At 48.3% G+C, this 15,740-nt stretch overlaps 1 protein-coding gene across 2 annotated transcripts in view; it reads right to left on the bottom strand.

The window, feature by feature from the left end:
* cped1 (cadherin-like and PC-esterase domain containing 1) overlaps nucleotides 1-15,740 on the bottom strand; it is a 282,548-nt gene that overhangs the window by 245,989 nt on the left and 20,819 nt on the right. For both annotated transcript variants that reach the window (XM_038780826.1, XM_038780827.1), the window contains exon 2: nucleotides 7,590-7,776. In XM_038780826.1, coding sequence (XP_038636754.1) covers nucleotides 7,590-7,776 — 187 coding nt within the window. The remainder of the gene's footprint in view (nucleotides 1-7,589; nucleotides 7,777-15,740) is intronic.

The raw sequence follows: 15,740 nt of genomic DNA, 5'->3' as shown, positions 1-15,740 counted from the left end.
TACAGCCATCCTATCCATGTATTTGTCAAGATGCCATTTGAATGCTGTTAATGTTACAGTGTAGGTTTGCTTTGGGACTGTAGCTTCAAATTCAGGAACCCCCCGTCCCCCCACCCCCTCACAATGCACATGTATCAGAACATGCAGCACGGTAGCATTGTGGATGGCACAATTGCTTCACAGCTCCAGGGTCCCAGGTTCGATTCCGGCTTGGGTCACTGTCTGTGCGGAGTCTGCACATCCTCCCCGTGTCTGCGTGGGTTTCCTCCGGGTGCTCCGGTTTCCTCCCACAGTCCAAAGATGTGCAGGTTAGGTGGATTGGCCATGATAAATTGCCCTTAGTGTCCAAAATTGCCCTTAGTGTTGGGTGGGGTTACTGGGTTATGGGGATAGGGTGGAGGTGTTGACCTTGGGTAGGGTGCTCTTTCCAAGAGCCGGTGCAGACTCGATGGGTCGAATGGCCTCCTTCTGCACTGTCAATTCTATAATCTATAAAATGTATCATTCCTCATGACTCAGAACTCTATTTTAAATCACCAGATTTAACTTAAATAGCAGACAAGCATAATTCTACACCCCGATTTCCTCCCTTTTGTTGACTTGGATCTTAACAAAAGAACACAGAAACAAGTTTCTGTCCCGATCTGCTCACGGATACTCTTGCACGCCTGCTCACTTTTCAAGCTGCTTTCCACTAAAAGGGAATATATATTCCTTAATCTTAGAAAGGGCAAGTAACGAATCTCCAATCAGCTTCCAATATAACCATCGGAAACATACGCAGTGCAGATGTTCTGGACTAAATTCCTCACAAATTCCCATTTTTGGATAAAGTAAAATAATGAGAATACTAACCAAGGAGGTAGACTCCAGGGAAACCTGAAGCTGGGAGGTTAAAGCATCCTCGGGAAATAGTGGTTATGCTTCAATATAGTTGAAAATTTAAAAATCGAGAATGTAAAATCTAAAACAGCAAAATAAATAAGGAAAGGCTAAAAAGGAATGTTACAAATTGCTGACTGCTACCTCTGTCCTTCCTTCTTGTATTTTTAAGGCATTCCATTTACTTTCGGAATGAAATCCCTCCTGCTGATAATTTTACCGATAAAGTCAGCATGGACCAAATGTGATTTCTCTTTTATCATTCCTTATAATAAACAGTACTTTTAAAAAAAAATCAGCAGAAGAAATTTCACCTCTGTTATAACACCAGCGGAGGCCACAGGACAGGAACCGTCAGGTTCCCCGTGACCTCCGAGGAATATGAACTTCCCCAGCAATGGGGTGAGGCTTCCCCTTAACAGGTGTAGCCCCTCTAGTATAAAAGCCCCGACCCAGGCGCAGGCCGGGGAAGGAGATAGTCCAGGGGGTGGTGGTATTTGATTGTAACTAGCAATAAACCTCTTTGTGCTCTATGCTTCTGAGTGGCTGCTTACCTTGGATCCAATATGGGCGACGAGGATTCAGTGGAGCACGTGCCGACACCGGTTGCTACGCACCCGACCTACATTATCCAGGCCTCGTCAGGCCCCGCTGGAAGACATCACCATGCCGCATATTGGGAAGTTAGAGCCATTTAATGCAGATATGGATAACTGGGGCCAGTACATAGAGAGGATGCAATTCTATTCTGCAGTAACCTGATTATTGGCGACGAGCGCCAAACTGTTGCCTTGCTGACAGCTTGTGGTGGGGGGGCCCCATGTACAGCAATATTTAAAAGCTCAACTCATCCGGACTCTCCGGCCACCCTGGTAGCCTTGGTTGGGGAACATTTCGACCCAAAGCTGTCACTGATAGAACATCGCTTCCGGTTACACATGGCCACAGAGGCCCAAGGCAAAGGCATCAGCAAAATTCTAGCTCCCTCAGGAAACTAGTTGAGACTAGTGAGTTCTCTCCAACCCCGGGGAACGCATTACGCAATTAGAATGTGGGATCTGCGATGCGGCCACGCAAAAAAAACAGCTAGCTGAAGCCAAACAGCCATGGAAATTGTGGTATCTGTGGTAGTATGACTAGGAGTATTACGGTACCTGGGAGAGTGAGCTGCCATTGGTGCAGAGGGCTCGCTGCCCATTGGCCCAAGTATCGTGTTCTCTGTATTCTCATTGGTCGAGAGGAAGGTAGCTCCGCCTACGATGTGGGGTATAAGAACCCGTGCTCCCCAGCAGCCAGGTCATTTCTGTACTCCTGCTGCTGGGCACACTTCTTGCTGGTTAAAGCCTTCAATTCGAACTACTCCTTCGTCTTCGTGTCCATTGATTGTGCATCAGTATCCAGGGAAAGTGTCGATTTACAGGGTGTCCAAGAGCTCCAGAGGCTGTTGGTGCTCAGTTTGGGGTGCCAAAACAGGCGCCATTCACAGCCTAGGACCAGCATTGGAACACCTACAGGCAAGAGGTGAGAGGCTGGGACAGACCCCGGAAACACCGCCAAACCTTCTCCCCTGACCAGCAGGACTGGCAGTAACAGCAGGGCGCAGGGCCTGGGGCACAGAAGGCCCTGCAAGGAGCCACCTACCCAGCACAACACCAGGCGTGACCTCCTCACTCGCGACAGGACCTGCTCCGAGGAGGATGATGTCGACCAGTACCAACAACTATATTGTGTGGTGGCACCAAGAATCACACCCATCCAAATCTCGCTCCAGGTGAACTGCCCAATGGAACTCGATACAGGGGCTGCCGTTTCTGTCCTTTGTTTCCACATCTTCAACCGCATACAATCCGGGATTCGTCTGGCTGATTCTCCAGGATACCAACACAAGGCGAGCAACCGACAAGGGGTGGGGGGGTTCTCGCCATTGCGGGCACCATGGTCCCGGTGAATATGGCCACCAATCAGCATTGGCTGCTACTGCTAGCAGCGTACAGCTATGTATTAGAACAATGCTCCGAGGCCCACATAATTCACGCGCTGCTTTGAGCTGCCTACCGCTGCCCACCTACTCCCGCCATGGCTGAAGAGGTAACAGCTACCCTCCATATGGACTCACTACCAGTCACGGCATCTCGCATCCGTGATTGGACCCAGACCACAGCTCTCCCGTGTCAGGAATGTGCTGCAGTACGGGGCCCAACACCGGGCTCTGCCTGAGGACCTAAAGGCTTACACGGGGAAGATGCAAGAACTGAGCATCAAAAACGGTGTGCTCTTATGGGGCACACGCGTAGTGGTCCCCGAGCACGGACGTGCGGAACTCTTACTGGACCTCCATAACGGACACCCGGGAGTGTCTAAAATGCCCTGATGCCCTCCGGCATCGACAAGGGCATTGAACGAGTAGCCCGTGATGCCCGCAATGTCAGGCACACCAATGATTACACACAGTAGCCCCGCTCCACCCTTGGGAATGGCCCAGAAAGCCTTGGGCCGACGTTCCGGGCCCTTTCCAGGGGCAAGGCTCCTCCTCCTGGTATACGCTCCGTCTAAGTAGCTGAAAGTGGTGCAGATTCAAGCGACTAACACCCGGGCTACCATGGAAAAACTACTCCAGATTTTCAGTACGGAATCCCCGATGTACTGGTGTCTGACAACAGCACGGTGCTCACAAGCACAGAGTTTGCGCCATTCGTCTCCGCCAACGGGATTTGACACGTGAGAAGCTCCCGACCACCCGGCTTCAAACGGACGGGCCGAAAGAGCGGTCCAAACATTTAAGCTGGGCATGAAGAAGCTGATGGGTGGATCCGGGACATCCACCCAGCATTTTTGTTTTAAATCGCACTACACCGTATTCCACCAGCATCGCACCAGCGGAGCTCTTGTTGGGCTATCGACTCCGCATCCGCTTGAGCTTGGTCATCCCTAATCTAGGCGGGAGGGTCAGCAGGAACCAGGACCAGTACAAGATCAACAGAACGTTGGTCTTAACGTTCGCCTCCGCCGATTCCGTGCACGTCCAAAACTTCGGCGAGGAGGCTGTTTGGGTCCCAGGTATCAACTTGGCACAAGGACAGGAATCCAATCGGCATGTCTTTGCCGAACAGCCCGCGCCGCTGCCTCCCCCTCCACCCCCCCGCCCCCCCCCCCCCCCCCCCCCTCAGTCCCAGCTCCTCCCGGCTCGCTGCTCGCCCTAATGCCCCATATTGCCGTCACCACTGGCCCCGGTCTTGGCTGTGGCTGCAGATAAAAGCCCTGAGGATACAGAGATGTTGGGCGAGGATTCACTCAGCTCTGAGTCAGAGACTGAGATGGACACGCTGTCCCCACCGGAGGCACCGGCTCTGGCCTCCGCGCCAGTGGCACCGACTCCACCTCAGCGGTTGTCACGATCTAAATGCACCAGAGGTCCAGGACAGGTTTCCACGGAATTGGGCGCATCTCTGGATTTGGGGGAGGGGGGAATGGGGGGGGGGGCTGTTATAACCCCTGTCGAGGCCATGGGACAGGTTTCCCGTGCCTTTTAAAAAAATTATCTTTATTGTCACAAGTAGGCTAACGTTAACCCTGTATTGAAGTTACTGTGAAAATCCCCTAGTCGCCACAGTCCGGCGCCTGTTCGGGTAAACGGAAGGAGAATTCAGAAAGGCCAAATTGCCTAACAGCCCATCTTTCGGGACTTGTGGGGGGAAACCGGAGTACCCGGAGGAAACCCACGCAGACACGGGGAGAACTCCACACAGGCAGTAACCCAAGCCAGGAATCGAACCTGGGACCCTGGTGCTGTGAAGCAACAGTGCTAACCACTGTGCTTTCCAAGAAATATGAACTTCCCCGGTAACGTGGAGGGGCTCCCCCCCCCCCCCCCCCCCCCCCCTCCCCTCCAGTATGGGTGCAGGTTCGGGGAAGGAGACCCTCTGGGAAGTGGTGGTATTTGATTGTAATTAGCAATAAACTTCTTTTTGCTCTAAACTGCTGCTTCTGCATGGCTGATTACCTCGGATCCAACAACCTCCAAAACTGTGTCTGAGGGGTTAAAAAGGGCGGAGGTGGGATGTATTCTTCCTACGTGCAAAAATGCCTTCCCAAAACTCCAGGCGCCCACGTCAATGCCTTCATGATCATTTCGACCGACTTTGATTGTCAGTTTGCCGAACGTGTGAAATAATTGCTGAGGTACCTTTAATTCGGTTTTATTTTATAGTTCTTCCACTGCCCCGATGCTGTACATAAGAAAGAAAATAATAATCAGGAACACGGTTTGTGGTCCTGTGATTACACTGGCGTTCTGTAGTCAGGCTGTCTGCTTCTTTTCCCACACTTGCTTTTATCTTTGGCGCATAGTATTTATCCGTCAGTGCTCGCTTGCTTTGAAAGATAGCGAAACAAAAATTTTAAGCTGCGGATACTTCAGTATTTATAGTTTTGCAAAAAAAAAAAATGCTCCTGCAACTGCTGGTTCTGAAGCCTGGCGAGCAGCCAGTAAACATTTCTGAGCAACATCCTGGATAAGGGTGGGGGCTGAAAGAAACTCGTGGCCTTTGGGATAGTTGTAACTACAGCAAAGAATGCACTCGCAGTATATTTATGTGGAAAAAAAAGGTTCCTTGTGCCAACATAAACGTTCAGATGAGGGAACGTAATAAACTGGAGCTACATTATTCTCTTAAATGCAACAGCACAGCCATGCCGAACTTGCAGCTGCATAGCACAGCAGAATCTTCAGCACAGACGCGAGCCATTCAATCCGCAGTGCCCCTGACCAATCTTAACGCCACACTGTTCCTAACTACTTCACTTTCCCCTGCTTTTTTGGCCGACCCTTTTCATATTTTTCATTTTCAGGTTGGGGTCCAAGTATTTCTCGAATTTTCTCTTGAATTTAGTGATCGGTTCCACTTCAATAGCCACTTGTGGTAATGTAGTCCGGATTTTAATAACTCTCGGTCAAATTGTCAAAACGGTGGGGAGCAGAAGGCCACCACTCACCAAGTACTGTCCTTCTGTGGAAAGTTTGGTTAAGAAAGGCTGCCCGTTATGGAGCCTTTTCCTACGAAGGCAGCACAACCAAAAGTCTGAATACAAGCGGTTAATGAAATAAATCCAGTACCCCGCGGGGGCTCATGGGTTATGAGAGAAAGTGAGGCCGAATTGTCAGGCCTCAGGAAGTCTGCCAACAAAAGAGTGGCTTTAAGTATGTTTGCTGAGCACTCATGAGCAACAACTACTTGCATTTATATGGAGCCTGGAACACTGGCTCAAAGCGGCCCAAAGCCCTAGTACTATCATGGGATGAGTTGCGCAATAATTTATTGGTTAGCTTGGTACAGCATCACTCTGGCACCAAGCAGAGCATTCAACCCTTCATCTTCTACTTTGCACGTCCAGATCATAGATCATAGAATTTACAGTGCAGAAGGAGGCCATTCGGCCCAGCGAGTCTGCACCAGCTCTTGGAAAGAGCACCCTACCCAAGTTCAACACCTCCACCCTATCCCAATAACCCAGTAACCCCAAAGGGCAATTTTGGACACTAAGGGCAATTTATCATGGCCAATCCACCTAACCTGCACATCTTTGGACTGTGGGAGGAAACCGGAGCACCCGGAGGAAACCCACGCACACACGGGGAGAATGTGCAGACTCCGTACAGACAGTGACCCAAGCCGGAATCGAACCTGGGATCCTGGAGCTGTGAAGCCATTGTGTTATCCACAATGTTACCGTGCTGCCATGTCCAGGTTATTCCGGATCATGTCCAGGTTATTCCGGGCCAGATGTTTCTTCTTGAATATGCCTCTAATGTCCAACACAAGTCCTGAAACTTGTGCTCTAAAGTCCTCTGCCAGCACAAGTTGAAATGAAAATCAAAAATGAAAATGAAAATCGCTTATTGTCACGAGTAGGCTTCAATGAAGTTGCTGTGAAAATCCCCTCGTCGCCACATTCCGGCGCCTGTTCGGGGAGGCTGGTACGGGAATCGAACCGTGCTGCTGGCCTGCCTTGGTCTGCTTTAAAAGCCAGCGATTTAGCCCAGTGTGCTAAACCAGCCCCAAGTTACTTCCATGTTAAATTTTCATGGGCTCTTCCAAGATGGCAGCTGAGCAAGTTCACTCGAACGAACGTCCCTTTTTCATTTCTCTGAGGAACTATCAATATTATAGCTCAGCTCCGAGCAACAACAAACAAGCGAATGTCTCACCGTGACATCCACTTCACCCAATGCAAGCACCAGCTCAGGCAGCAACGTTATTAATCGCACACAATCCAGCTTTTTCATACTGCGCTGGTGGTGCTTTCGGGATAGGAGCGTTGTCTTTCCCAGTCGCATTCTCGATCCCCTTCCCTGTATCAAGTCTGGGTTCTGCTCCCTCCTTCTGACTGGAGAAGACCGGGGACCCTCTGTTACAATTCTACATCATATAAATACGACCAAACTGCAAACAAACAGCGCAGGAGGAGGCCTGGGAGTTGGCTGGACGTGAGCTGCTATCATTTCCAGCATGAACTTGGGTTATGAACTTTACTCCTCTTCCAGCTGACCTCTGAACTGCAGAGCCTTGCAGAAGGATAGAAGGTTATTCCCAGAGAAAGGTTAAAAATAGAATTGCAGAGTTCAGACAAATCAGCTCCTTCAGAACAGACACCCATTCCACTGAAGACCCATACACAGTACTTCGACAGAATAAACACTATTTTCTTACCATTATCTTTGAACCCTTCCTTGTAGCTTGAACCTCCATCGACGTCTGGAGATAGGACAAGTTCATAACCATATTGTACAAAAATATGTTGGTATAGTCGAAGGTCAGATACACTAATGGAATTATATCCTCGTAGAACAACAGTTTTCTTGCGATTGTTGAAGGCATTCGATTTTTCCGGTTCAATCTGTCAAAGATAAATATTGGCCATTTATTTTAACCTTTAGCTAAAAGAATAGAACTCACATTCTTCAAAATTGTAAATTTTACAATATTATTGGTGCAAAACATTTGTGTTTCAATTATGAAATTCCAGGTGAACGAAATGACAATGCTAAAATACAGGAAGGAAACGTTTGGAGATAAAGTGGACGAGATTACTGCCCTTTTACCTCTGGAAATTTGGACGGAAGTCTTCAGCCATTCGCTGACAGGGGCCTTCTCCGATCCCACCGGCAGCGCACCCCAGCCCGCATGTTTCCCGGCAGCGTGGGACGGCATCAATGGGAGTTCCCATTGCCACAGCGGGAGCAGAGAATCCCGCCGCCAGCGAATGTGCGCTGCCTGCTGCCACCAGGGAACATGTGGCTGGGAGGCAGAGAATCGAGCCCTTGTGTAATATCCCTCACTCATTATGCGCAGGCACATTCCCCTCCGATTCTCCTTCTGGACGGCAACTGATTCATCCACCAACCCTGACAGGTTTGTAGATCCCAGTTCCATATTGAAACATCAGTCTAGCACGCTATTATCATTCCCTGTCTTCCACAGACTGTGCAGGGTATCAGCATCCCAAAGAGAAAAGACTAGAAGCCTCAAGAGTAAATCTGTTCCTCGATGATATGTAGCCTCTTTGATGCCATGGTCAAGGGTGTCATTGAGTGGTTGCTGGACATTTGGAAGGGGAGGCTGAACAGCCAAAGGTTATGGTCAATAGCGGTACCATCCATGTAGGAATGAAGAGGGACGAGGTCCTGAAAGCAGAATATGGAGAACTAGGAAATAAATTAAAAAGCAGGAACTCAAAGGTAATAATCTCAGGATTTCTCCCAGTGCTAGCAATAACAGAAATAGGACAACAGACCAAACGAAAGTCTGGCTGGGGAGATGGCGAAGGAGGGAGGGACTTGGATTCCTGAGGCATTGGGACCGATTCTCGGAAGATGCGACCTGTACAAGCTGGCCGAGTTGCTCCATAGCAGGATTAGGACCGAAATTTGCCAGTGCTGTTCGAGAGGGTTTAAATTAGAGTGACAGAGAGTGGGGGAACATGAACGGGGAGACAGGAGAGGGAAACAAAGATAGAAATGAAGGACAGAAAAGTAGAATGCAGAACTGGAAGGCAGATGAAACAAGGACCAACTGCAAATAGGGCCATAGTACAAACATGTTAAAAAGATAAGTCTAAAGGCACAGTGTATCTGAAGGCACGGAACATTTGCAATAAGGTAGATGGATTAGCATCTCAAATTGGTATACGCAGTTACAATACGATTGCAAGAAATGGCTGCAGGGTGACCAAGGCTGGGAACTGACCAAATGGCACTCGGATGTAAGGACAACCAAAAGGAAAAGGAGATGGGTTGGCACCGTTAGTTAAGGAACCAATAAAACTTGGTGCCATGGCCCCTCAGACACCTGTTGACCAGAGGATCTGTGGGGGACCTGAAACAGGGCGGTGGAGTGGAACAAAAACTGGAAGGTCCAAGTTTTTAATGTTCTCCAGGCACTCAATATGTATGTTGTGTAGAAGCTGGAGCTTCCTGGCTGCTGATCTGATCAACAGTGAGAAAGTCGTGTTCCCAAGCCCTGATACCTTCCCACCCCTTGTACTAGATCATATTAACATCATGGTCCGGGGTATAAAATCTCCTGGCTCTGGGCAGGTACAGCCTGTAGGTGGGGAAGAGGGAAGGGAAACAGGACCATAGTTTCTAGAAAGATAATTAATTGACAACTTCATGGAGATATACAAAGTATTAAATGCCACATGAAAATTAATCCAGAATATTATTTTAACTTTAATCATGCAAAAAAACCAAGGTAAAATGAAAAGGGAAAACCGCAATGCTGGGAATCTCAAATACAAACAAAAATGTTGGGAATATACCACACGCCAAGTGACAGTGGCACGGTGGTTAGCACTGTTTTTTATTTTATTATTTTTTAAAAAATTTTTTAAATTTAGAGTACCGAATTATTTTTTTCCAATTAAGGGGCAATTTAGCGTGACCAATCCACCTAACCTGCACATCTTTGGGTTGTGGGGGCGAAACCCACACAGGCACAGGGAAAATGTGCAAACTCCACACAGACAGTGACCCAGGGCCGGGATTCGAACCCGGGTCCTCAGTGCCGTAGGCAGCAATGCTAACCACTGTGCCACGGTGCTGCCCCTGGTTAGCACTGTTGCCTCACAGCGCCAGAGACACAGATTTATTTCCAACCTTGGGTGACTATCTCTGTTGGCTTTGAACGCATGGGTCTGCATGGGTTTCCTCCAGGTACTCCGGTTGGTTCGGTGGGGTTAGGGGATAGGGTAGGGGTATGAGCCTAGGTAAGATGCTCTTTCAGAGGGCCAGTGCGACTCAATGGGCCAAATGGCCTCCTTCTGCACTGTAGGGATTCTATAGCCACGATTCAACTAATTGGGAGCAAAGTCCCACAGTGAGCATGTCTGGCCATGTGGTTCCCACCGCTCGCAGTGCAGAGAAACACATAGCTATAAAACATGACTCGCTTAATATGAGGGGCCTCAGCAGGGAATTCTTAAATGGCATTTAAAAATGGCATTTAAAAAGCTGGCTGTGCCACATACACACCTTGGCAGTGCCAGGCCCAGCACCTAGGTGGCACTGCCAGGGTGCCAGGATGCCAAAGTGGCACCAGCAGTGCCAGGACACCACCCTGCCCAAAGGGCTTGCAGTTGGGATCTCCGATCCTCTGGGGGAGCACCATGAGTGCCGTTCCATCTGGTCCCCGTTTGTGGAGACAAGTACCAAATGGCAACTTGCCCGAGGTCCCGAAGTGAAAGGGATCGATCCAAAGCCTCAGGTGCCTCGGACAGCTGCTCATTAGAGTGAGGCTAGCTATCTCACTCTAATATGCAGATTTGCCAAAATCCCGCTCACAATGGGCGGGATGTACACCACAACGTCTTGCGAGATTGCGTTAGATCTTGCAAGGCTTTCAGAGCCGGTTAGATCCCGGGAGTGCGGTCTCCCGACTTCCATTGACCTATGCTGTGCCGCAACGAGCTGTTTTTCGTGCGCAGCATGACAATCGGATCGTGCCCAATGTCTTCTGTGGCCAATAGCATTGGTAAAGTGAAGTTGGAATTGGACCCTAAATTGGCCAATTGGCAGTGAGCAGAGGGTGATGGTCAAGGGGTGTTTTTCTGACTGGAAGCCTGTGTCCTGGGGGGTCCCACAATGATCAGTGTTGGGGGCCTTGCTGTTTGCGCTTTATATAAATAGATAGAACATAGAACATACAGTGCAGAAGGAGGCCATTCGGCCCATCGAGTGCACTGACCCATTTAAGCCCTCATTTCCACCCTATCCACTTAACCCAATAACCCCTCCTCACATTTTGGGTTACTAAGGGCAATTTATCATGGCCAATACACCTAACCTGCACATCTTTGGACTGTTGGAGGAAACCGGAGCACCCGGAGGAAACCCATGCAGAAACGGGGAGAACGTGCAGACTCCACACAGACAGTGACCCAGCGGGGAATCAAACCTGGAACCCTGGAGCTGTGAAGCAACAGTGCTAACCTCTTGTGCTACCATGCTGCCCATTGTGCTGAACCATAACTGATTTAGATATGAATGTAGGAGGATTGATCAGTAAGCGTGCAGATACAAAAATTGGTGGGTTGGTAAATAGTGAGGAGGATAGGCTTCAATGACAGGAGACGGGCTGGTCAGATGGGCTGATCAGTGGCTATTGGAATTCAATCTGAATAAGCATGAGGTGATGCACTTGGGCAGGACAAACTAGGCAAGGGAATACATGATGAACGACAGGACCCTGGGAAACACCGTGGATCAGAGGGACCTAGATGTGCATGCACAGCGGTCCATTAATGTAGCAGAGCAGGTGGATACAGTAGTTAAGAAGACGTATGGTACACTTGCATTTATCAGCTGAGGCATAGAGTTTAAGAGCAGGGAGGTTATGCTGTAACTGTATAAAACATTGTAATAAGTCTTACAATGCCAGGTTAAAGTCCAACAGGTTTGTTTTGAATCACTAGCTTTCAGAACACAGCTCCTTCCTCAGGTGACTGAGGATTCACGAGGAAGCAGCAGTGCTCCGAAAGCTAGTGATTCGAAAAAAACCTGTTGGACTTTAACCTGGTGTTGTAAGACTTCTTACTGCGCTCACCCCAGTCCAACGCCGGCATCTCCACATCATGTATAAAACGTTGGTTTTAGCTCTAGCACAGCTAGAGTGCTGTGCGCAGTTCTGGAATCCACATTACAGGAGGGATGTGACAGCACTGGAAAGGGTGCAGAGGGGATTTACCAGGATGTGGCCTGGGCTGGAGAGTTTTAGCTATGAAAAGAGACTGGATAGAATGGGGTTGTTTTCCTTGGAGCAGAGGAGATTGAGAGAGGACATGATTGAGATGTATGAAATTATGAGGGGCATAGATAGAGTAGACAGCAAGAAACCTTTCCCCTTGGTTAAGGGATCAATGATCAGGGGGCAAAGGTTTAAGGTCAGGGGGCAGGAGTTTAGAGGGGATGTGAGGGGGAATCTTTTTCACCCAGAGGGTGGTGGGAGTCTGGAACTCGAAACCTGAAAATGTGGTGATGGTAGAGACCCTCCTAACATTTAAGAAGTATTTAGATAGACACCCGTGATGCCCAGGCATACAAGGGTATGGGCCAAGTGCTGGAAAATGGGATGAAGGGCCTTTTCTGAGTTGTAGACCTCTATCACTTTGACTGTATGAAAAGACAGATTTGGGCGTTTTGGGTGTGCACTCGCCTTTGCTGCCTACAGATGTTGACCTAATGTTTACTTGCTATATTTCCTTTGTGATAAAACAAGAGGACATAAATTCATGGTAGGTAGTCCATTCGGCATTCGGGGAGATGAAGATTCAGTTCGATGCTGAACTCGCTGAGTCACAATACTAGAGGGACAGGCATAATGAACAAAGTGGCCTTTTTCTTGACTTTAATGTATTTATTTTTTTCTGGTACTCTTTTAAACAGTGTTAGTAATCATTGAATTTTATTTGAATCAGAACATGACGGCGGTTTATTTTCTCTCCAGTTGCACTCATCTCCCTCAGGCAGGTTTGGGCCAGAAGAGAAGCTTGCTCCCAAATCATCACTGATTCATCCATGAGGAGGAATGCAATGGAAATTTGGAAATGATCCCCCTTTGCAATTTCCTCTTCTGCAGCAATTCAACTGAAATCAGAAAAACAATGGTTGGAGGGGGAAAAAAAATATTTCCCACGTTGTGCTGGATGAGATCATGGTTCCAATATACTGTCAAGCCACTTCTAGCTCTTAGCAGGCAGCCCCCATTCCTACCTCCAATATTGTCACTAACACATTTTTATCTTGCCAACTTTGTAATTAAAACACAATCAGAGTTAGATGTAAATAAAATTTCTGAAATATTGGCGGAATTCTCCCATGGTCCCCACCGGTGAGTTCAATGGTGGATTGGGCAGGGGGAGGGGGGGGGGGGGGGGGTATTGGAATTCATAAATTTACCACAGGGTGATTGGCTGATGCCGGCCAAGTTGGATCAGGAACAGCTAATGGGATGCAGATGGAAGCCGCCAGTGGCCTCCGGGCTGTAGAATACTACAGCAGTGGGTGGGGAAAACATTGGGTGGCATGGTAGCACAGTGGTTAGTATTGTTGCTTCATAGCGCCAGGGTCCCAGGTTTGACTCCTGCTTGGGTCACTGTCTGTGCGGAGTCTGGACGTTCTCCCTGTGTCTGCGTGGGTTTCCTCCGGGTGCTCCACTTTCCTCCCACAAGTCCTGAAAGACGTGCTGTTAGGTGAATTGGGCATTCTGAATTCTCCCTCAGTGTACCCGAACAGGCGCCAGAGCATGGAAACTATAGTAACTTCACAGCAACTTCATTGCAGTGTTAATGTAAGCCTACTTGTGACAATAAAGATTATCATAAGATATTATTATCTTCCAGTTTCACTGTCACTGAGGAGGTCTATCTTCTAGCATGTAGCTGGCGGGACAGGCTCTGAATGAGAGTCCGCCTTGCCAGCAAGATGTCTTGGGAACTGCCCGATGCATTCATTTTGGCAAAGTGTTTAAAAATACAGCAGGAAAACCCGACAGAACAGCCAGAGAGGCTACTCTCCACTTATACCGCCCGAGTGACATTTTTGCCAAAATAACAGGCAACAGTCTGCCCATACAACTCTGCAGCTAATTACTGAAAATCAAGACCAACGGGTAGATAAAATCTGCACCAGTATAGAAGAGAAGAGAACTTTCATTCATTTAACGTCTTGAACAACCACTGCAGATTCCATGGAGTTCAATGGAGTGAAGATCGTTAGCTGGGCCACCAGGGAAATTTGCTGCTCTTTTTTCAAAGGATGCCATGGAATCTTCAGCAGTCACCTGGACAGGTGTGGGGAGTCTTTATTGAGCATTCCATTTGAAAGACAGCTCCATTTACAAACATAGTACTCTTCCGGCTATCGGTATTGCAATGGAGTGTCAGACTTTGATTATGCACTGATGAACTGGGGGCGGGGGGGGGGGATGGTTAAACCCACGATCTTCTGATTCAGAGGTGAGAATTCTGCCGACAGAGCCAAGCTGACACTCATGTTCGCAAGTTTAGAAAAAACTATTCCAAACAAGTAATTAGAGCTGATAAAATAAAGATATACATCTGGGTGTCAGATAAATCTGAATACCCAGACACTCAGCTATGAGTTGTTTGGAGAGTAGACTTTATTGCACATAAATATATGAGAACTGATGCATGCGCGCAAAGGTTCATGTCAATCCTGAGACAACTTTATATCAACCAAAATGTAATAATAGTAACCTTTATTATTGCCACAGGTAGGCTTACATTAACACTGCAATGGAGTTATTGCGAAAAGCCTCTTGTCGCCACATATCGGCGCCTGTACAGGTACATTGAGGGAGAATTCAGAATGTCCAATTCACCTAACAAGCACGTCTTCGGGACTTGTGGGAGGAAACCGGAGCACCCGGAGGAAACCCACACAGGCACGGGGTGAACGCGCATACTCCGCTCAGACAGTGACCCAAGCCGGGAATCGAACCTGGGACTCTGGCGCTGTGAAGCAATAGTGCTAACCTCTGTGCTACCGTGCCGCCGTGGCTGATGCAACGATGTCAAGCTTCAGAACAGTATCCAAAAACCAAAACTATTGATTTGGTTCCAAACAGGAAAGGCAGAATCTGCATAATGACCCTGCAATGAATTTGAGAAAACACTGCTGTTATCTCTGAGCAGCTAGTGCTTTGCAACATGAATAATGTTTTACAACTCATTTCATTTTTCTCTGAATTTCTGGAAAAAAAAGAGTTTTTGTTGTGAAACTATGAAAACAGAGCTCTGTTTAAACAATCTGCCTGCCAAAATATTATATGCCTGACCCCACTGGCCTCAGCTCAAGGACTATTTTAAGATGAGCGCAAATGCTTTCTGGAGAAGAGTTTAAAACCTGCCTCTTGAATTCAAAGTTATCTAACGTCTGAGGGCCCCATATGTGCCTGAGAAGATGTCAAAGCTTATGTTCCCAAGTTTTTAAAAAAACTATTCCAAACGTACATTTCAACCATTCTTGGCGAGTGCAGCCTGCCAAACCATTTTAACTAGTTTAACATAGAACATAGAACAGTACAGCACAGAACAGGCCCTTCGGCCCTCGATGTTGTGCCGAGCAATGATCACCCTACTTAAACCCACGTAACCCGTATACCCGTAACCCAACACTCCCCCCATTAACCTTACACTACGGGCAATTTAGCACGGCCAATCCACCTAACCCGCACATCTTTGGACTGTGGGAGGAAACCGGAGCACCCGGAGGAAACCCACGCACACACGGGGAGGACGTGCAGACTCCACACAGACAGTGACCCAGCCGGGAATCGAACCTG

This window comes from Scyliorhinus canicula, chromosome 20 (assembly GCF_902713615.1).
Source record: "Scyliorhinus canicula chromosome 20, sScyCan1.1, whole genome shotgun sequence".
NCBI classification, from domain to species: Eukaryota; Metazoa; Chordata; class Chondrichthyes; order Carcharhiniformes; family Scyliorhinidae; genus Scyliorhinus; species Scyliorhinus canicula.
Note: the sequence above shows the minus strand (reverse complement) of the source record. Positions and strands in the feature narration are given on the sequence as shown.